This window comes from Pyrus communis, chromosome 12 (genome assembly GCF_963583255.1).
Source record: "Pyrus communis chromosome 12, drPyrComm1.1, whole genome shotgun sequence".
In the NCBI taxonomy this organism is placed as follows: domain Eukaryota; kingdom Viridiplantae; phylum Streptophyta; class Magnoliopsida; order Rosales; family Rosaceae; genus Pyrus; species Pyrus communis.
This window is the reverse complement of record NC_084814.1, coordinates 23612034-23635282: the sequence shown is the minus strand read 5'-3', so window position 1 is coordinate 23635282 and position 23249 is coordinate 23612034. Positions and strand designations below refer to the sequence as shown.

Genomic DNA, 23249 nt, shown 5'->3' with positions numbered 1-23249 from the left:
TTTGACGAAAAGAATTAAATGAAAGGGATCTGGAAATGATCATTTTCCGGTGGTTTAATCCTAATAGTTTCTATATTTTTGCTGTAAAAATGAAAAATTACACCGATGTCGGCTCGATAAAGACCGGAGCCCGAAGAGAGCTGTCAAGTGTCAAGTATTCGAACAGCCAGGGAGAACGGAGGTTCCGGGTCCCACAAAAAGCGCTCCACGTCATGCCCCCTCCGTCCACCACGTAGCCTACGCGCCATCTACACTACACCAGCCGACCACTTCACCTCATAATCTTACAACTATAAATAAACAAAAATTAAATAATTAGCGCTCAAGAAAAACAAAAAATCGAATTCGAAATGCCATTTGCTTTTCCTTGGATTTGGGTTTTAGCTTCTGATTCCTACACTCTCCAAAGCTTTGCCTCCCGGCGTGGATCAAGCTAGATCGGCGGATCGCACCTCCGTCCTCCGCCGTCCGTCACTGTAAGTCCTTTTTCGTTTTCCAGTTTCAATCCTTTCATGCTTCATTTTCTGAAATCTTCATGTTTCCGTGCGTATATAGTGTGTGTGTATATATAGTTAGATATTGGAATGTATGTATGTTAATTTGTATTTTGTATTTAGATTTTCTGTTTGGTTGCCGAGAAATTGGAATAGAAAATGAAGTATTATAGGAGGTTAGGTTGGGTTGTTTGCTTGGTCTGAAAATATGGAAGTTTATTGGTTTGACTGGACTATCATCTATGTTTAAAATGTTTAGATATATATTTTTTTTCAATAAGCTGCCAATTTTTCTGTTTTAGTTTCATGATAGAACTATGTGTTGAACAATCCAATGTTAGCAAGTACCAAGTGCTCTGCGGAAACATTTGGAAAATTGGAATAATATTCGTTTTATGTGTTGAACAATTTTTCTTATTTTTATGAACTAGGGTGTATGAATTAAGTAGGATGATGAGTTGGGTGTGGGAATGAGTTTGAGGGTTTTGATAGTGTTAGCGAATGATAAAATCGTATTGGAGGATTTATGACTTTGATTTCTAATTAAATTGGGTTTTAGGCAGTTTACTGGGTGCGTCTATGTAGATTCGAAGAGGTAGTCACTGAGTATGGATTACGATGGAGACTTTGATATGTTTTTGCCCTATTGGAACAACAAGAATCCAACCGATCGCCTTTTCATAGTCTCTTGCTTTATTGCAGCCCTAGTTGGAATTTTTACCATAGCCTACTCCGCCTTCCAATGGAGGAGAAATATCAATTTAAGTTGGATGAAAGCCATAGCCAGGTCAAAGGAAAACCCGAAGGCACGTCAGAAGGTTCCTATAGCTCCTCATACTTGGGTTATAGAATCTATATCTCGTGGAAAGAACTTGAATTGCTGTGTTTGCCTAAAATCCATGAGCCCTTCTCAAACTCTTGGGCCTATGACAGCTTCAGATAGTTTTAGTCACCTTTGCAACATTTGCGGTGCTGTGGCTCATCTGAGCTGCTCTTCTAGTGCGCATAAGGATTGCAAGTGTGTTTTCATGATGGGGTTTGAGCACGTGATGCACCAGTGGGCTGTCCGTTGGAGAGAGGCAGCAGATCTACCTGATGAAACTTCTTTCTGCAGCTATTGTGAAGAACCATGTAGTGGGTCTTTTCTTGGTGGATCCCCAATATGGTACTGCTTGTGGTGTCAAACAGTGGTACATGTTGATTGCCACAGTAGCATGTCCAATGAAACAGGCGATATTTGTGATCTAGGTCCATTCAGAAGGTTGATTCTGTCACCCCTTCATGTAAAGGAATTGAACCAGACTTCCGCAGGTGGTTTTTTGAGCACCATTACTCATGGAGCCAATGAAATAGCATCTTCAGTACGTGCAACTATTAGAAGCCAGAGCAAGAAGTCAAAGCATGGAAATGAAAACTCTGTTGTCACGGGAAATAGTGGTAGTACTGGGGATATGTCTACAGAAAGCATACCTGGTACTTTTCAAGCTGTTAATGGTTCTCATGAAGTTGAGGAAAACCGCAATGGTACTGTGAATGTGGATTTGCAGCACCAAGATGATGATGTAGATAACAAGTTGGATTCTAAGCCCAGTTTCAAGAGGAGCACGTCAAACAAAAAGAAGGACGAGTCTCAGGTTTTACGGATGAAACAAAGATATAAGTTGATTGATTTATCACCAGATGCAAGACCCTTGTTAGTTTTTATCAACAAGAAGAGTGGGGCTCAGCGTGGGAATTCATTGAGGCAACGTTTGAATATTCTTCTCAACCCTGTTCAGGTTTGATTTCTCTACTATCTTGAATAGTTGGAAAAAACAATTATTTTCCATTGTTGATATTTGAATGAGTCAAGAAAGGTTATTGCATACCATGATGGAAAAAAAAAAAAACTATTTCTTTTCGTTTCTATTTATGTGGGTTAAGTAATGTTCTTACTAAGGTTTGAGGTTTGAATTTTGTGGGAAATGCCACTGCACAAATGGGATCTAATGGGAGCAACAAAAAAAAGACCTGCCAGTTTAGCTCCTTAATGTAATAGGAAGCCCTAAAAGCAATATTCTAACCGCTACATTTTATCAACATTACATGGAGGGCTGTCTCCTCAATTGATGTCTATGAAGTTTGATCAACCGGTTCGTTATTAGTAGTTGTGGTATCTCATATATTTTTGTTTAATGCTTGCATGTACTTGTGTTTCATATAGGTTTTTGAGCTGAGCTCAACACAGGGACCAGAGGTGGGTCTTTATTTGTTCAGAAAGGTGCAGCACTTCAGAGTTCTTGTGTGTGGGGGAGATGGTACCGTTGGTTGGGTTTTGGATGCCATAGAAGAGCAAAATTTTGTTTCTCCTCCTCCAGTTGCTATTCTTCCTGCTGGAACGGGGAATGATCTTGCTAGAGTTTTGTCATGGGGAGGAGGTCTGGGCTCAGTGGAGAGACAAGGAGGCCTTTGCACAGTTTTGCACCACATAGAGCATGCTGCAGTAACCATCCTTGATCGTTGGAAGGTAGCAATTGTAAATCAACAGGGGAAGCAGCTCCAGTCGCCAAAGTTTTTAAACAACTATCTTGGTATGTAATCATAGTAGCTTGTGATTATCTGGTTTATAAATGAGATACACCTAGAGTAGTTGGATGGAATACTGTTATTTTGGCTTGATCTTTCTTGTTCTCGTGCTGTTTGTATGTCTCATAGTTATTGACTTGAGTTTTAACTCAGATCAGTTCTCAAACTATATACTCAGCTCACATTAGCTTGTGAAGTCTCGGTCCCCAATCTCTGTTGTATTGGGCCAGTTATCAATTTGTTGGCTTTTACATCTTTACCTTCATCTTTTCGTTCAGTCTGTATATAGCTCACTGTCACTATATATCATATGTATGAGGTGAAATGGAATATTTTCTGCAAGGAGAAAAGAAAACCTTATGAAATTTATCCCAAATCTGATGAAACAATGTCAATATGGTCGGTTGATGAGTTAGTTCTGAGTATTCTGGCTAACTTCTACGCCTTTTTGTAACTTCTACGCCTTTTTGTGTGAGATTTTCATCACATTGAATGAGATCTCACCAGACTTACCATTTATCACCAACTCTGGCCTGCTTCATTTGCAGGAATTGGGTGTGATGCTAAGGTTGCTTTGGACATTCATAATCTACGAGAGGAGAATCCAGAGAAGTTTTATAACCAGGTAATATCAATACTTAACTAAAATGGAATTCAAATTATTTAGAGTCAATCTCCCTTGTGCTATATTAGGCAATAGACTGATGGATTGTGGTGCTATATTGCATCTTCGAGTCTGAGATCACATGTCGTTAACTATAATTTAGAAAGCAATTAAATACAATCATACCTCACCCTGGGTGGATCACATCACATTGTAAATCGGTTCGTGTTGTAATAGTTGTTTGTTAGTAGTTTTATTCAGATTTTACTTTGACGTGTCCTGCTTAAGATACGGAGATTGTTATCTACGTGCAGTTCATGAATAAAGTTCTTTATGCAAGAGAAGGTGCGAAGGGTATAATAGATAGAACATTTGAAGATTTTCCGTGGCAAGTTCAAGTTGAGGTGGACGGCGTTGAGGTAGATGTCCCCGACGTGAGTATGAAAAGATTTTAACCATAAATACACAGCACAATCATTACTGATTCAGAAATCATCATATTGCTTCAAATTTGGCTGTCTGGATATAATTATGATTGACTAATTTTGAGATTATCAGTGCTTGACAATTTTGCATGCATTTTCAGGATGCGGAAGGTGTGCTTGTAGCGAACATTGGGAGCTACATGGGTGGTGTAGATCTGTGGCAAAATGAAGACGAAAATTATGATAATTTTGATCCACAATCTATGCATGATAAAATACTTGAGGTTGTGAGCATTTCTGGAACATGGCACCTTGGGAAACTTCAGGTACTCTACCTCACTATATGTGTGATGCATATATTACATATCGGAATGATGTCTTGCTAGTTAGTTTCAATTCAAAAACGGCTCATGGTTTTCCAAATCCAGCGTGAACGCTAGATTTCGATAGCGTGCTATTTTTCCGATCTGCTGTTATGTTTGGTACAGGTTGGGCTTTCCCGTGCTCGAAGGCTGGCACAGGGCCAGTCAATTAAGATACAGCTCTTTGCGGCATTGCCTGTTCAGGTCGACGGGGAGCCTTGGTTTCAACAACCTTGTACGTTGGCTATATCCCATCACGGCCAGGTCTCTCTTTCTCTCTCTCTCTCTCTCTCTCTCTCTCTTTCTCTCTCAAAATTCTCATCAGATGACAATCTAATTTATAGCTAAACCCCTCACTAAGTTTGCCATATTATGTCGTGCGCAGGCCTTCATGTTGAGGCGGGCAGCCGAGGAGCCACTGGGTCACGCAGCCGCCATCGTCACCGATGTTCTTGAGAATGCCGAAACCAACAACGTGATAAACGCTGTGCAGAAGCGAGCTCTTCTTCAAGAAATGGCGCTGAAGATGACTTAAAAACCCACCGCACATAATTTTATTCCTTTTTTTGTTATTTTTTGTTTGTTTTTTGGGTGTGGTTTTAATAGCATGCTTCTTGTGGAAGCGTTGTTGTACATGAAACTTCATCATCAATGGAAATAGGAAATTTTACAATTTTTCGACACCGGCCAAAGGACCAACGGTGTATCCTATTATACGAGGACTCAACACCTATACTCTCTGGTAAGTTACTAATGTTACTGTGGCGTCTCAAATCAATAATATAATGGTGGGATACCAAGCGGCGGATGGAAGTCTCTCGTACTATACATAACTGAAAGTACATTGAAATTAAGAAAATCATATATTACCAGGAGATTGAACCCGATTGAAGTTGGGATGCATGACTACTGAACTGCAACAGAAATGTGCTCAGGGAAGAGCTACCGGCTGACCCCTTCGGTTTCTCCGAAGGACGAAAGATTTGAGCGTGCAGGAGTTCTAACCGGAGAAGATTCATGTCAGCCTTGAATGCGATACATAAATAGTTTACAACCTCCAAAGGCTTATTGAAACTGCTCATAACTTCAGGAGGAAACCCGCAAGCAGTGTAGTAGTAATCAACCCTCATTCTTTTGCTTGTTCTTCAAAAATCCTTGCTTCACTTTTTTCCACGCCCTTGCCACAAACCCCTTCGTCACCGCCCCTGCCGGCCTTGCGCTCGGCTTTTGGTCCCCGGTAGCCACACAAGACAACCGCGGCGGGCACAATTTTATCTTCGGTTTCTTGGCACGCACTTTGACAATGCGACTTAACCCTTGTCTGTACATAGGCGAGTTGAAGCAGTGCATATAACGACTCGACGAAGAAGCTTTCGAAGCTTGCATGGCCTTGTTGAGTTGGTGAGTCACAGCTCGAAACTCGTATGAGTCGTATAGCGTGCTGCCGTTGTGACTCGGGCTCAGCCGCCATACAGGGCTTATCATGCGGGGGTGAGCATGTGTCGCGGTGGCTATTTGTGGCTTTTTGTCTGCCGGGATTTCCAGGAAAGTTGCTAGGTCTATAGGCGTTGAAGCCTCTCCCATGTTTTTTTGAAAGAGTTGAGAGAGCTTGAGGAAGTGGGTTAAGGTTTGAATATTAGGTTTTGGGAGTGTTCATGGGTGGATGGGTAGTTTGCCTTGTAAGTAACGTTGGTTAAGTGAATGTTACTAAGTGACTTGCATTGTTTTGTACGTCCTCGATGGACATTCTTTTTCCACATTGAGATCATAAGTTTTTCAGAAATGCCACGTGGTTACGCAGTGTGGTAATTGGTATGTCAATTCACTTTAATGTTTTTATTAATATTATATCATAAGTTTATAAACATCAATTATACCGTCAAAGATCAACTAAGATTATACCATTTGTAAATTAATAATGTCATATGACGGTCTGACTGTCAAATGCAAAAAATTAATGAATGGTGTTAGACATGAAAGCATCAAGTTATTTATTTTTATTTATAGTTTATGTCGTGTGTGTGTAAATTAGGAAGTGATCTTCACATCTTTTTTATCTTCTTATACACTCCTGTTTAGTATGGGTCGTTGATTATGTTTAATTTATTTGATCTGATGATCATAAATAAAAAGAAATGTGTAAGAAGCTAAGACGCTTTCCTCCAAATTATGCTTTTTTTTTGTTGTTGTCTTTTTAAAGGTTTTTGACAGCGTGGAGGTTGGGAAAGTGGCATTTTTCTTTCTCATCATATGTTTGCACATGCTTTACTTGCTTCCAAATCTTAAATTAAGTGATTAATTAGCAAAATAATCTTAAGTGAAGGAATTTAATTAAACTGTATTAATGGAGTGAATTCCACACTCAACTCTAATCTTCTAATATCCAAGTATTGACTTTTGACAATTGTAATATAAAGTATTTGAGGTACATGCATGCATATAATCTTATAAATCAAGTAAAACTTACAACTTCGATCTAGTTTTTTTATTTATAAAAAGTAACTTTTGTTTCTTTAAGATACTCTTTATTTACATTTATTTATTAATTCAAATTAAAAAGAAAAATATCACAAAATCAATAGTTAGTTGTGTTCGTAAAACAAAAACATGCAAATTAAAATCAGTCATAAAGAGGTTCACCTTTCATTTATAAAACTCAATGATACTTATAGCATTTATACTTCAAATTATCCACTACAAAATTATTCAATGCTTGTTAATTTATTTGAATTTCTTAATTATCTTTATGAACTTTCAAGCAATGCTTCCATAAGACAAATCATATTCATATCTCATGATTGTTTAAAACTGAAAAAAGAAGAAGAAGAAATAACATACATTCCCTAATAAAAAACTCTCCATAAGGTAATATTGGTTTGGCCAAAAAAAATAAGAGAGTATACCACATCTATGGCATTCTGGTATGCTAAACTTAATGTGTGCGCCTCATCTCATACAAAATATGTGAAACTATTTGGAAGAGATTAGTGTTATTTAGACACAAAACTAATACATTTGTTGTCACACTCTGCATAATTTCACTCAATGTGTTAAGAGTGCATTTGTTCATCATCACTAGCCTTCATTGGACTCGGTGGCGGAGCTAGAATTTTAACTCAGGAGGGACCCAAAAGTCTCACCCTAAAATGCTTCTCTAATCTAAGAAAAATAAAGATATGTCATGTCCTGAGCTATCAACCACCATCATTTGGGTTTGGTATGACGTCGTTCTTGTCATCCTCTTCCTCAACTCAACTGCCATGCGTAGTATCACGACTCATATTCAAAATAAAAGTCCTTTTAAGTGGAAGAATGAAGAAAGCACTCTCCCCTACTTTCTCTCACCCTATCTGATCACCTGAGTCCCCCAAAACTCACAATGATGCCGATTAACTGCATAATAGCTATTAGCCTTAAATCGAACCTAATGAAGAAAATAAGGAAAAGATTTTGGTTGGGGCCCTAATACCCTGCAAAATCTTTGGAAATCAAAGGCATAATCTATTTTTTTTCCTTGTGTGAAGAAAGTAGGTCTGGGGCCATTTTGGTCTCTATATGGCTCCATCCATGATTGGACTAGATTGAACTGGACTAGATTAAAAATTAGTGTAGTTCCGTATTTGTTACCTACAAAAACTAACTTTAATAGGATTAGAAGGAACTCGCCACGACTAAAAACCTCGCTAGACGGTCTTAGCGAGATACCTCGAAAAGAATAAGACTGCTAAGACCTCGCTTCGTCTTATTCTCTCACTCTCTCCCCCTTGCTCTATCTCTTTGCACCGACAACCCCACCCACCGCCTAAATCTCAAAATCTGATTACACGGCTCGATCCGAGGCTTCGATCGATGTCAACGCCATCCCACTCATCTTCTCTGATAATTTTAGCCTTAACTTGGGATGTGTCTCACAGGAATTCGTGGCACATTCTACATCGGTGAATTGCCTCAAGATTGGTATAAAATCTTCTAGAGTTCTTGTCAGTGGTGGAGAAGATCACAAGGTCAATCCCTAAGCCAGTGGGAAATGAGGCATGAGGTACAATCAAGCTCTCCTTGTGAGGTTAATATTGATGATGCTGCAAATTATCCAGAGATTAGGCATGTGGGACATTTAAGCTCTAGCGGTTGATAGCTAAGAGCAAGGCAAATTTGGAGGTGTGCTTCAAAGATCTTGTAGGTTTAAACGAGGCAAAAGGTGAGAGAAAGAAGCAAAAGGTTCGAACGAGAAGGAGATTTTGTCGGCGGCGAGGAGAGGGGTTGCCGCTGATTGGGGCGTCGACGAGAGCATTTGTGGCCGGTGCGAAGAAGAGAAAGGAAAGAAGAAGAGGAAGAAAATGAAAGGAAGAGAGTGGGGGAGAGAGAGTGACTTAGAAAAAAAATGTGTGGATTAATAATAATACAATATTATTTAGATGAGTCAAAAAATGATAAAAAAGTATTCGGCTCTCAAAAATAATTTAGTCCGATATTTCACCAAACGTTTCATTATTCTTATACTTCTTACTACTTAGTTCATGCCAAACCAATCCAATTTAGTTCCTGAAGTTATTATAGTTTGAAATAATCCGGTACAATAAACGCTCTCTAAAATTATTATAAAGTCAAAACTTATAACTACCACATTTATGACATTCTGGTAAATTATAATTATTTTGTTTGCGTCATTCCATAAAAATAGAGTATTCATTGAGTATTTATCCATGGCATTCATGTATCTACCAAATAGAAAAAAATTCCATGAGTTAGAAATACGATCTTATACATCAAATGTAATGATACAATTAGTTGGAAACTTGAAAAAAAATAAAATTAATTAATTGTATTATAACACTTAATGTATTGAACCGTTTTCGATACATTGAAAAATCCCTCACAATATCTGCGTTAATACGCAAATCCTGATAAGTAACTAAATAAATATGCAAATACTGCTGCCTATATAACACATTTTATTGCCATAACTGATATCTGCCTCCGGTTGCATAAACTTTGCAGACTCTAAAGCAAAAGCTCCCTCCCCTTTTCAAAATTATATATTAATTATATATATATATATATATATATAAAATCCTTGTATAGTTTACTTCACGCTTTGCCATCAACCTTTTGTTTCTTGTTTGTGCTGATTTGTGGGCATCTTCTGAGGTACGAACACGTTAATCTCGTTTGTTAATTGTCTTCTGAATCAAATATCGTTTATCTGTCACTTTTCTACAATTTTATATGAGCTAATATTAATTACCATCGCCATGGCTTTCATCTTACTCAAACATTCTCTCAGCCCCACCACACCAGTCACCAGCACATCCTTTCCTTTCTGCACTTTGAAGCTTCCTCTATTAACTAGCTATGGTGATTAGTAAAATTCTGGTGTTTAATTTTTGGTTAATGCGCAGAAATAGAACCGATTATAAAATTTTAAATAAAAAAAAAGTTTAAGGGTTAATAAACTAACAATAAATCGTGTATAAACTATGATTTTGCACCTTTTTATTGTTTGATTCGTGTCCATATCATGTAGATCTCTTTTCTCTTTTTACACGCTTCTGTGGTCCTATGATTTACTCACCCAATCCAAACGTTATAAATAAAACAAAACAAAGGTCAAAGAGAAAAAATATGTGCGGAAATCACATTCTCTCGATAAAAATCACGTCCCTTCATTTAAAAGTTTGTAACCGAATCTATTTGTGCATATTTCTCGATAAAAATCACATCCCTTCATTTAAAAGTTTGTAACCGATCTTGTTTGTGCACATTTCTCGCCCATGAGGTGTTTGATGGTCGCATAGTGGCACATGAACCAAAAACGCGTACAGTCCAGCTTTTACTCTGATCACCTATTTGTAATGCAATTGCCGTTCTATCGGTTATGTTTGGCCAGACTCTTTGATTCGAACCCTTGTTTTTATGCCAAAAAACTGTTTTTTCTTCAATTGACTTCAATTTTATCTGTGTTTTAGTGACATGGGTACCCTTGGAAATCTGCTTTTCTCGTAAGCAGTTTTCATTCTTTGACTTGAAAGGAAATAAAAAACAAAGTGGGTGGCTGTATTTCCCTTGTTTGTTACTGAAAGCGTAAGGTGGTGTTTGGAAACGTGTTGAATGCTCCATTCCCGCTTTTCTATTAATCTGACCTTGCTTTCGTTTGTGAAAGTAACATAATTGATGTAAATCTCACAAGTGCTTTTGGGTATTTAAGCACCTCTTTCCTCTCTTTCTTTCCTGCAGTAGTTTGTGCTCTCTCCTCTCTCGCTCTCTCGCTCTCTAACCTACTTTACCTTCTATTTCTTTCTTCCATTTTTGAAGCCTACAGAAATTTTATCAAGGTACTGCCATGGTTTCTTGTGTAAAATTAGGTTAAAAGTATTTCACCATTTTCTTGCATGTTTAGATGCCCTACTTATGAGTGATGACAATTTTCTTGCATGGTCGAAAGTTTTGAGCAAGTTAGTCACGTTAAAATTGTGGACACTTGGTTCATCGTCTAGATTTAGTCAAGTTTTGTCAAATTAAAGGTTGGATCTTCTAGATGTGTGTTAGACCAGTTAGTTTCCGCCTGTGCACCCAAATTCGAATCCCCTTCCACAAATTAGAATAGTCCATCTTTAAGTTTTGAGCAAGTTAGGCATTTTTAATTGTGGACACCATTTTTTCACTTCCTAGATTTAGTCAAATTTTACCATATCAAAGATTAAATCTTGCTGACATAGGTTAGGCCAATTGACCAACGCAGTGCGTCCCGTCCCACCGAACCCAAGTTCGAATCTCCTCTCTTAGAGTAGCCTATAGTTTCGTGTTTTTATAGAGGACGCTGCATTTTATTTTCTCTTGACAGATTGCTTTGTTTCATGTTTTCAACAGAAGAAAAAATGGTGAAGATCTGCTGCATTGGAGCTGGCTATGTTGGGGGTCCAACCATGGCAGTGATTGCCCTGAAGTGCCCTGGCATCGAAGTAGCAGTGGTAGACATCTCCGTGCCCCGAATCGCGGCCTGGAACAGCGACCAGCTCCCCATTTACGAGCCAGGTCTTGACGAGATTGTGAAGCAATGCAGAGGAAAAAACCTCTTCTTCAGCACTGCTGTCGAAAAGCATGTCGCGGAGGCGGACATTATCTTTGTTTCGGTTAACACCCCAACGAAAACCCGGGGACTTGGAGCCGGCAAGGCTGCAGACTTGACATACTGGGAAAGCGCAGCTCGAATGATCGCTGATGTTTCAAAATCCGACAAGATTGTTGTTGAGAAATCAACTGTCCCAGTGAAAACCGCCGAGGCGATTGAAAAGATTTTGACACACAACAGCAAGGGAATCAAGTACCAGATTCTCTCGAACCCGGAGTTTCTTGCCGAGGGGACAGCAATTGAGGATCTTTTCAAGCCCGACCGCGTGTTGATCGGAGGGAGGGAAACACCGGATGGCCAGAAGGCAATCCAGGCATTGAAGGCAGTGTATGCAAATTGGGTTCCGGAAGACAGGATCATAACAACCAATCTGTGGTCAGCCGAGCTGTCAAAGCTCGCAGCGAATGCCTTCCTGGCGCAGAGGATCTCGTCAGTGAATGCAATGTCAGCTCTCTGCGAGGCCACCGGAGCGAATATCTCAGAAGTTTCCCATGCTGTTGGCAAGGACACCAGAATTGGATCGAAGTTTCTCAATGCCAGCGTTGGATTCGGGGGGTCTTGTTTTCAGAAGGACATTCTGAACCTGGTCTATATCTGCGAGTGCAATGGCCTCCCTGAAGTTGCAGACTATTGGAAACAAGTGATCAAGGTGAATGACTACCAAAAGAGCCGCTTCGTGAACAGGGTTGTCTCTTCGATGTTCAACACTGTTTCGGGCAAAAAGATTGCGATACTTGGATTCGCATTCAAGAAAGACACCGGGGACACGAGGGAGACCCCTGCCATTGATGTTTGCAACGGGCTGTTGGGGGACAAGGCGCACTTGAGCATATATGATCTGCAGGTTACTGAGGAGCAGATTCGGAGGGATCTTTCGATGAAAAAGTTTGATTGGGACCATCCGATTCATCTGCAGCCAATGAGCCCTGCCACGGTCAAGGAAGTGAGTGTAGTGTGGGATGCTTATGAGGCAACAAAGGGTGCTCATGGCATCTGCATTCTGACCGAGTGGGACGAGTTCAAGACGCTCGATTACAAGAAGATTTACGACAACATGCAGAAGCCTGCGTTCTTGTTCGATGGGAGGAACGTCGTCGATGTTGAGAAGTTGAGAGAGATCGGATTCATCGTGTACTCGATCGGGAAGCCGTTGGATTCTTGGCTCAAGGACATGCCTGCTGTGGCATAAGATGTGTGGATTTTTTCTTTCAGCTGAAAGAGCAGAAGTGATTCTTTGAACTTTTACTTTTCACCTCATGTTTTTACTTTCATGTTATCTCAGACAGTGTGACATTTTTAGCTTTTTTTTTTTGTATCCATTGGTCCTTATGAGATAATAAACAACAAATTTTATTAATGCTTGCTTACTGCTAACAGAGTGACGAATGACTCGTTTGGAAGTACTTTTAAAATGAAAACGTTTTTAGGTTCTAAAAGCATTTTAAATGCTTTTTAAGATTCACTTGCACTTTTACTAAGAATTAGGTGAATATTTTATTTTACCATAAGCGCTTTCAACTATTTTAAAAATATTTCTAAACGAACTCAAATTAGGCATTCTAATTTTGAAGTTTAGCAATTTACACTATTTTGATGGTTGATTAGAATGATTAAATCAATCATTAAGTGAACAATAATCCATACTTCTGCAAAGGACGATTGACTGACAACGTATTTGACAAATGCTAACGTCAGTCGTGTACGAGTAATTGCAAATGCAAATGCAAAGTTGTCATGTGCAATCTTTCCGGCGAATAACCAATATTTATTTGAAAAACTGATCCAATCCCATGAGCCTACTTGTAGCCTTCAGCCCTAGTCCCCCGTAAAAGAAAGAACTTAAGTGACGATACATCAACCAATCACATAATATCAGGTCGAAAAATTCAATTATGACGGCATATAATAGGCTTGGGACTTGAGATACCGCCACTTGTAGGTAAGTTTCTCTCCTCGCGAGGAGCTCCTAACCGAAAAAAGCCAAAACCTACCATCTTGAGTGAAATAAAAATCAATCAATGGATAATAATCCTTACACAAATGTTTGATACAGAATACAACTCAGCTGCCTAACTCCTCGTCAAGACATCATCACTACCTCATAAACCTGCTATTACACAAGATTAACCTGTATTTAGTGTTCCTGAGAGTTTGTACATGTGATCAAAACATCCTCGTCTACCTCGAACAAAATCGTAACCTGACAGTAAGTATCCTCGGATTCTCTTGTAGAAACAGTACCGTGACTACGAAAGGATCCATCTCCAGAAATGCCCGCGTCGTTAGTTTGTCAACTACTTGATAAAGTACACAGTTTAATACACAAAATTGTACTTGCAGGCTTCAACAAGCCACCAGTGATGTATATACAATTATCTTCAAATTCTCAGCCTTCTTGCGCACGCCCTTCTCCACGAGGCATTTTCTTTGATAACGCTGCCATTGATAAAAATAGTTCATCAATTTGATCAATCAAATGATGCAAGAAATCTTTTTACTAGAGAAATCAACAGTTATATGATTGACGATAGAGGTAATCGTACATTAAAGTAGCAGAATAACAATACATAATAGAGAGAGAGAGAGAGAGAGAGAGAGAGAGAGAGAGAGAGAGAGATCATACCATCTTCAACATCCTTCAGCTGGTAATAATGCGGAGCTATTTCCACTAACCACTCTGGCTTTAATTCTGTCACCTGCAATTTAATTTGTAGGCTTTAGCTGTAATGCAAATAACGTATACGAAATATTGATCATGGAAAATGAAAGGTACAAGGGAGCAGATACCTGTCTCATATATTCCTTGGTCGTAAGTACCAATTCATGGTATATAACCCATCTCGGAAGCACCTGAAGAGAAATAAAAAGAAATACACAATTGAGCAATCCATCAGATGAAATCTGCCATCAAATTACTATAAGATGCACAAATGTGTTCAGATGCATTAAATCTCCATTAATGGTTATCCAAATTGTACAAAAGCCTGAATTTTTTATAATTGGTATCATGCATATGTGTTCATATGCGATATAATGAGTTAGAAATAAAGCACAGCATGAGCGAGATCAGTTTAGATTGTGAACCAAAAGACTAAACTCATATGGAAAGTAGCAACGAGGATAATGCAATTCTTCTTTACCTGTGACAGCCCTGAGCTCGGATGTATATGGACAGTCTGCGGATGTTTGACTGTTCTATAAGATCCATTCTTTTGAAGCTTTGCGGAATGAGGGAAGAAGCCTGATAGAAATAGCAACCATTACAGTTTAATTCAACAATGAACAAGAGTAAAAGGAAGAAGGATTTCACTTTTAAATCATCATGGTTATAACGGTAATGGTATATTTACCAGACGTAATGGCCTTCTTTATAGTCTCGTTATCACTCATATTTGAAACCAGCTCAATCTCCACCCTCTCCAAGAGTCCCTCGAGCTGGTCTCTAATATCTCTAGCACGCTTCATGCTTCTCACCTGTAAGAGGAGTGTTGATAAATATTCAAGAGTCAATATAGTGTAAATTGATATGGTAAAAGCAAGATGTTAATCAGTACCTATAAGAAAACGGAAACACCCAAACTAGTATCAATGTTTCAAATAAAAAATACATCAAGATTTTAACAAGCATCGGTCTCAAATATCAAAATGTACCTGTATATAATTCTCGTAACACCACTGGGTTGAATAATTGGTCTCTTTCCATGAATTATAAACCTATGATTATAAGAAGAAAAAAAACAGAAACATATGGGGTCAATAACAACTGAAATGTTACTTGACACAGTTGGTAATTTATCTTAATTAACTTGTTTCTGATTCAACGGTTGTTGTATCTTTTATAATAGAATCAGTACCAACCTCATTCAATTCATTATAAGTTTATAACTACTTAATGTTAAATATGAACTTTACCATTTTCTCATCCCCCAGTCCCAAAGTCATGGTTTAAAGCCCTAAACATCAGACATGTTCGCTAAAGGGAATATGGAAACAAAACTATACAGTAAAGGAAGGCAAAAGTATACCTTGAGCAATGCAATGTGATCTCCGACGTTTCCCATGTGAAAATTCAATCGTGCATTGTCCGCATGGACTTGCTTGTCCTTTGGGCGGTAAAAGATTGAATTACCAATGGAAAGCATGGCAGCAATGGAAATAATCTCGTCTGAACACTTGTACTTATCAGAAGCAACTATCATCTTAGATAGCATGGGGTCAAGTGGAAACTCTGCCATCCTTCGACCAACTTTAGTCAACTCACCCACCTTATTTAATGCACTAAGTGCAAATAAAAGTTCCAGGGCTTTTAGTAATGCTTCAGATGGTGGAGGGTCCATAAAATCAAAATGTAACAAGTCATGAATACCAAGGCTCTTCAATGAAAGCACAACATTTGCGAGATTAGTCCTCTGCACTTCTGGTACTGTGTTATCGTCCAAATCATTGTAATAATTGTACGCAGTATATAAGCGGTAGCACTTTCCAGGACCCGTTCGACCAGATCGACCTGCCCTCTGCATTGCTGATGCCTTTGAGATGGGAGTGATTAGCAACGACTCCATCCCAGTCCTTGGATTATAAGACTTCATCTTGCAGAAACCAGGATCAATAACATATTTGATCCCATCAATAGTAAGCGAAGTTTCTGCAATATTTGTGGCAAGGACAACCTTCCTTGCCCCTTCGGGTGTGGGCTCAAAAATTTTTGATTGCAGCTCAGTTGGTAGGTTTGCATATATGGGACAAATAATCAGCTCAGCAATTTTTGTCCCTAGACCCCTTGTTCTGTGCTTCATTATTTCTTCTGCTGTCTCGATTTCTTCTTGACCAGTGAGGAACACCAATATATCTCCAGGTGGTTGCGTCACATGGATTTGAAGTGAAGTTACGATTGCTGCATCTAAGTAATCAGCTTCTGGTGCTTTCGTGTAATGTATTTCAACAGGATACCGCCTCCCCGGAATTTTGAAAATTGGAGCAGAATCAAAATAATCACTGAACTTCTCAGCATCAAGCGTTGCACTTGAGATAAGCAGTTTAAGATCGGGTCTAAACCGAGCAATATCCTATTACAAAATCCACTACCCATCAGATATTCGAAGAAACCAGAGGTATCCATGAGTCTATTATTAAGTGCTTCCCGCAGGGTGGTCATTATAAATCATTTTCAAAATCATCAGCTCAAATTCCGGCACACATAACCAGAGTTATTCCATAAAGCATGCACAGTATTTTCACTAAAAAGAAGAAATATGCAAAAGCCAAGAAAACTAAATCTTCAACCGGGGTCAACTAATCAGTTATTGCCCACAAAGGTCACTTAAAAATTGGAAGCACTGATGGTTTGGTCCAACCATTAACGAATAATGCTGTTCACAAAAATCTCTCTAAAGAAATGACTAGAAAGCATGAAAGAGTTACTGCTTACCTTTACTAATCCAAATAGAATATCAGTTGACAGTGTTCGCTCATGGGCCTCGTCCACCATCACCACACTGAAACAGTTTCAGACAGACAGTGAGACAAAGCCAAAAAACCAATATTCAATCATTATGCCACTAAGTTAGCTTTACCTGTAGCTAGCCAGATCTGGTTCACCAAGGAATTCTCGCAACAGCATTCCATCTGTCATATATTTCAAAACAGTCTTTTCGGATGTGCAATCCTCAAAACGAATGGAATAACCAACCTGTATATGGCATAAAAAGCACTCACTACCTCTATTGCTTTTTCTAGTTTTGGGTACATTTTCAGAACAGATAAGAAACCAGAAAAACATTTCAAATTGGTAAACAAAGAATAATGCATATCATCAGTAAGTACCATCAGAACATCAGATCAGAGTATCACCTCTTTGCAGGTCATTAATTTGTCTTTTAATCCATTCAGGTTATAACTTATTAGTTATTAGCATAATGAATAAGACCAATTCAACGAAATTGGGATACCTCATGCCCAAGTTTGACCCCCATTTCTTGAGAAACCCTTGCAGCAACACTCATAGCAGCAACTCTCCGTGGTTGTGTGCATCCAATCTGAAAGAAAAATGAATAAGGTCGTATAACTTCAACTACCATCAGACAGTTATAGCATAATCATGAGTCCACCTTTTTTATTGGTCTAATAATTTTAAAACCTTTCAGGTAGTTTGAGAAAGTTAATAGATTGTTAGTCTCCATAAGTAAAAAATAGGCAAAAAGTTTATGACAATGAGCTATCCCGTATTACTGTCCATTTCAATTAAAATATCATACTAGAGTCGAATGGTTGCATGATAAACATAGACAGATTTCTATCGCACAGCCATAACATTACAAGAAACAAAGTTTACACCTTTCCACGCTTTGTGTATCCAGCCTCGTGAAGATATTGGGGTATCTGTGTAGTTTTTCCAGAACCAGTTTCACCAACAATAACAAGGACCTAGAAAACCAAAAGATGAAGGCATGTAATACAAGAAAATGCTTAGAGATTTGTTAATATCATAATATGATATTTATTAGAATTCTCTATGGCTTCTATTGTGAAAGTAAAACATAACCATTTCGCGCAAGATAATCATCTGTTACAATGCATTTGAATGAATGCATTTCTAGTAAAAAATAATAAATTTGTAACAGAAAACATTAACAAAAACCTGATGTTTTTCAACAGCATCGAGCAACAAGTCACGGTATGTGTAGATGGGTAATGTTTTTCTATCCTCCTGAATGAGCAAAAAGTAACGTATATGATTAGTAAAACACAACAACATAATCTCCTATTATTTAATACCATTAAAGGTTAATTATATAGTTAACTAATAAATGACAGGCACAAATTAAATTGACACTGCAAGAATCTCTACTGCTTCAAAGTGTACCAACAGAAAACAACCAACAGCCTGAAAAAACAAAGCCAGACTAGCAAAGAGCCCCCTTCAAGTCAAGTACGTCATACCAAACACAGTTAAACATCTTAGCAAAAGCCAAGGAAAATATAGAAGCAAAAAAAAAAAAGGAAATTATCAGCAACCTGGAGCTTCTCTAAGGCTGATTTTGCCCTCGACTCAAGTAACTCAGAGGGTTCCCCATCATCATCAAACTGCACCCACAAAATAAGCAATGAGAAGTGTAGTGTGATACTAGAGAAATGTGTCAAGTCAAAACTGGTACTGTTAATATAAATACCTTATCACCATCCATCACCGATGCCTTGATAAAGTCAATCTGGTCCTCAAATACAAATCTGAACATCAAAAGACATAGGTTAAAAAACTTAGCATGATTATGCAGAAACAAAAGAAGCTATCAGAGCGTGCCTCTGCTATAAATTTGGTTCATTACACACTGCAACTTCAGATGGTAATAACAAGCAGGTAAAACAGAAGCAAAAGGATGAAACTTTGTAAACTTACTGATAATCATCTGACATTTGCTTTTTATTTTTAGAACCAAATTTCAGCGTTGCCTTTCCTGCAAGATGATGACATCAAGATGAAAATTTCTGACATTTGTCTAAAATTATATAAGAAGGTTCACCTAGATGCTAAAACTTCACCATGAACTCACCAATTTGGTGATCCTCCCAAGCTTCCTGTTCTGCAAATGGATTCATTTTATCCCCAGCACTCTGGTCCCTATACAACAAAATAGGTATTAGAAAAATTTCAAGAAGACAGAACAAGACCAATTAAGAATATGTTTGGGTATAATAGTTGTAGTTATTCTTCATTTCCTAAATAATTACCTGTAGCGTTGCACAGCCACAGAAAATCTCTTCTCCTGATTAACACCATTCTCGTCATCATAGGCGTCCGGCATCCTGTACTGCATTACCAAAAAAATGAAAGTATAGCGCATAATCAGATGATAACATTGATGTGTAAGGAGATTAGGTAAACCCACAATATAATAAAATAATGATATGCCAAAGCATTTCAATCACTCGATCACTCCAAAGTGAACAGGAAGGAAAATTCTCAGTAGAAAACTCTTCTCGAAACAGCTCATGTAGGCAACCTAGCCAACCGTGGTTAATTATCAAAAACCCCTAATTACCTCATTGGCATCCTCAGGCTCATCTGACCTCTTCTTCACAATTTCGTATATTTGTTTCTTGTAACTGTACCGCACAAAATCGATGAATAGACAAACATTAGACTCTGGATATAGAAATGGCTGCCGATAAAATAACTGACCATATTTTTTTTATTTATAGTTGGTTCATTTAAGTTATTAAATGCTAGGCAATAATCCGAGACTGAGCAGAACAAAAAAAAATCAGCAGCTGATTTTTCATTACCTTAATTCGCGATATTCTGCTTCAGTGAGTTTCACGCCATCAAATAAGTATTGCTCATCCTCTAAATCGTCTCTGAGATACATTTCAAAACAATAATTAACATTGATTCTGGGAGGAGGGGAAGGGAGTGGTGTGAGCTAACTTTAGGAGAAGGCAAAAGGTATTTCTCTTCAAACCTGATTTCCTCCAACTTCTTTTGCTCCCTTTTCTTTAGATATTCTTGTCTTGAAACTTTTCTGAAGCAGAGAATAAAAAATATCAGACCAGTTGCTTATCAATTCATAAACTAAGAACCCTGTTTGGTGTCATACAGAAAACACACACACATGTACATATTTTTTATTAGTACTTTGCTTTCTAGGGTGAACCTAAATAGCTCCAGCATATAAGTGATCAAACCAGACTATCGGTCTACAAAACAATCCAGAGATAGGGACACATTTTCTATGCGTAAATCACAGAGGTTTCAACAGGAGTCGCTTACACAACGATACCAAATTGTCAACTTAAAAATTGTGTAGGGCAAAATCTAGAAAGCAAATGAAAGTGCACACAACCAGGCAAACAAAATGAGCGAAGACCCTCTTTCCTAAGGTTAAAATGAAACACCAAGTTCTTTTGCAACGAGAAAACACAGTTTGGAATCCTAACATAACTTGAACAGACAGTACAACACATACATGATAGTGGATATTATAGTGCAAAAACTTAAAGGCTTTAACGAAATAAGAAAGAAAGGAAAATATGTTCTCTTGCCCAAAAGTTTTAATCAAAATGCTAACTGCTAAAGGGGTAGAATAAAAATGAATAAGCATATTTTAACTATTTAAAAAATAGGTATTTTAAGTTTACTTTTGCCTACCAAAAGAATAGAACTTTACCTGTAAGAACGAACCCAAATAAATAAGCAGGACTTCAGAGTTAGTCAATTCATGATATATAGATAATGACATACCTTAAATCTTCAATTTCATTTTTCTCAAAAGCATTTGTTCTCCGAATAGCCTCATCTGTTCAATAGTACAATGCATCATAATGAGAACTTAAATCCTGAATATGCATCTAGATGTATAATCGCAAGCACAGAATATGCAATTCTTGACAAATATGTGTCGATGTAATTATATCCTCAAGTTGTCGTACCTTCTTCCTTTTTTGACAACTTTCTCTCTGTTAACTGTTGGAAGGGCGAAAAAAAAGATGTTAGTGACGAGAAAGGAAACAAGCAGTGTCAGAAATAGCTCAAAGCAAGATGACAATCCAAGCTGATTTGATACCAAAGAAAAAGTAGAAAATGAAAATCAGCTCATAACTAAATTTGTACCTTTCGTGTTGCTGTTGTGTCCCGCTCCCTTATATTCCGCTCCAATTGCTCCCTCTCTCTTTGATCACGCAATCTTTCTTCTTCTGACTGCATGCCATTATAAATAGAGGACATGTTAAAAACTGGTAGAGAAGAACAAGGAAAAATCTATAACTGGAAAATGAATGTAAAATTGCTACTCAATGTACTGAGCTTTATTATAATAAGAGATATATATAGAGAGAGAGAGAGAGGGAGAGAGAGAGAGAGAGAGAGAGCAATAAGAATTTGTAACTATAGTGCCCATTGTGAACGATGCAGATAATACCATTGGGTAAAAAGATGTCAAAATAATCATTCACAGTACAAAGTGAGTCTGGACAAGTATTAAAGAACTATATCAATTCAATCAAATTTATCTCTGCTTCCATCATGCATTATTACTTAACTTTGTTTTTCAATTAAAACAGCGACAAATTACGAGAAACTGAACCTATGCATAAATTTAAAAATATATATATAAGAAGAAAACCTCTGAACCATCATCTTCATCTGGCGAAGTTCGTCTTTTTACCCTTCTCTTTTCTTCCTCTTGTGCAATCCCCTGCAGCATTGCACTAAGTTAAAACAACGATTACCCTGAGAAACAAAAACAGAATATTATATTACAAAAGTTTAAAGGAACCTCATCGTCTTCATCTTCTTGACTCAAACCCTTCTTCCTAAACCGCTTCTTATGGGAATCTGGTTTCCTTGACTCTGAAACAACAGGGACAGATGATCTACCTCCATCATCGTCGTCGTCATCATCTGCATCCAAAAGAGCATATGTCTGCTGCTTCCTGACCAACATTGCAGCTTCCCTCTCTTGTTTCTGATATTGCTGATATACATAACAAACAATAGTAACAATCAGGAAAGGCATGATTTCATAGACGGATAAAACTGGGGTCGAAAATCCTGAGTCTATACATTCATTTGATTTAGAATAAGAACTCACGTTCAAACCAGATTCTTTACGAGGCACTCTAGAAAAAATGTCTTCAGCAAATGCACTTGTTTCAGATGAAGAAGAAAACCCATATTCTACAAGCTTGCCTACAACACCAGCAGGTGATTTTGCTTGTTTAGCTGCAAGAAATGTCAATTTTCCATTAGTCAAATCAAATTGCATACAATGCTGCTATCATCCGTTTGAAGTTCACAAAATCGAACGCAAATAACTGGTAAAGTGGCAAGGACGAAGAACAACTAACTTATTCCGATAATGTACTGAATAACCGTGGCATTAGAGTATCCGAGCAACGTCATTAACTTATCGGATACCCACGTCTTCAGAGTGCTCTCGCTCCCCATTTTTACTGCATTGACCAACACAGTCGTTCTCAAATTAAATTCGGAAAAAATCGAAAAATAGAGCATGGCAATTTGGTGCCAATTCAATTTAACCCTAAGTAGTATTTTTTGTTAGGGATTTTGAATCAATCGAGAAAACTCACCTTAGGGCAACAAATAATTTCTGAAGCCGGAATCAGTTTTTCTTACCCAATATACCCTTATCTCCTTCCCCTTCCAGCCTTTTCAATGGTGTCGTCTCCGGTAGCACAGCACCCAGCACCTTCAGGTTTCAAATCAAAACCCAGTGAAGAAGCAGGCGTAAGAGAGAGACAGAGACAGACGACCAATATAATAAATAAATAAATATTTGGAAATAATTAGTTATTTGGAAGAAGAAAAGAATCCAAGGGGAATCAGAAGAAGAAAGAGTAATCAGAAGAGAAGAAGAAGATTCAGAAGGGAAGAAGATGTGGATTTTTAGATGGCTGGGAGGGGACGGGGAGGGCCTGTGTTAATCTCGTTGTTTATTGGTATTTTTATATGGTAATAAAGGCTTTTTTAGGATAAATAATTGTATTAGTTTTATATATACAAGTTAAGTGAAATTTATATTTGTTTTGTACAATGGTATTTTAGTAATCAATCTGCTTTTGATTTCGATTCATGTGCTAATACAGAATATGCATTATTTGCACTCCGATTCCACACAGTTTTAGGAGGGTGTATTCAATTAGAATTTTAAGAGA

The 23249-nt window shown here is 37.9% G+C and overlaps 3 protein-coding genes across 7 annotated transcripts; 2 read left to right on the top strand and 1 right to left on the bottom strand.

Moving 5' to 3' along the window:
• Nucleotides 1–315: 315 nt before the first annotated feature.
• On the top strand, nt 316–5161 carry LOC137711684 (diacylglycerol kinase 1-like). 5 transcript variants are annotated; one of them, XM_068450948.1, is made up of 8 exons: nt 316–476; nt 1197–2272; nt 2698–3064; nt 3608–3684; nt 3978–4097; nt 4250–4414; nt 4577–4714; nt 4836–5161. In XM_068450948.1, exons 2-8 carry the CDS (start codon nt 1265–1267, stop codon nt 4983–4985), a joined length of 2025 nt encoding a protein of 674 aa, XP_068307049.1. In that variant the 5' UTR covers nt 316–476; nt 1197–1264; the 3' UTR covers nt 4986–5161. The 5 variants fall into 5 exon arrangements, with proteins under 5 accessions (XP_068307049.1, XP_068307047.1, XP_068307046.1 ...); XM_068450946.1 differs by having other exon boundaries at nt 1080–2272; XM_068450945.1 differs by having other exon boundaries at nt 1058–2272.
• Nucleotides 5162–11325: 6164 nt separating this feature from the next.
• On the top strand, nt 11326–12919 carry LOC137711507 (UDP-glucose 6-dehydrogenase 5). The gene has a single exon (XM_068450746.1). The coding sequence runs from the start codon at nt 11326–11328 to the stop codon at nt 12766–12768; it is 1443 nt and encodes a 480-aa protein (XP_068306847.1). The 3' UTR covers nt 12769–12919.
• A 655-nt stretch (nt 12920–13574) lies between these two features.
• Nucleotides 13575–22997, bottom strand: LOC137710755 (pre-mRNA-splicing factor ATP-dependent RNA helicase DEAH1-like). The gene is made up of 28 exons (XM_068449875.1): nt 22665–22997; nt 22422–22526; nt 22166–22296; nt 21851–22048; nt 21698–21769; nt 21187–21273; nt 21006–21039; nt 20818–20872; nt 20039–20098; nt 19863–19934; nt 19619–19682; nt 19308–19387; nt 19130–19197; nt 18976–19033; nt 18749–18806; nt 18594–18662; nt 18217–18285; nt 17913–18002; nt 17528–17614; nt 17153–17268; nt 17008–17074; nt 15605–16645; nt 15231–15293; nt 14930–15053; nt 14720–14820; nt 14367–14429; nt 14203–14275; nt 13575–14015 (listed from the first exon to the last, which is right to left on the bottom strand). The coding sequence occupies exons 2-28, from the start codon at nt 22519–22521 to the stop codon at nt 13966–13968; spliced, it is 3150 nt and encodes a 1049-aa protein (XP_068305976.1). The 5' UTR covers nt 22522–22526; nt 22665–22997; the 3' UTR covers nt 13575–13965.
• Between the last annotated feature and the right edge of the window lie 252 nt (nt 22998–23249).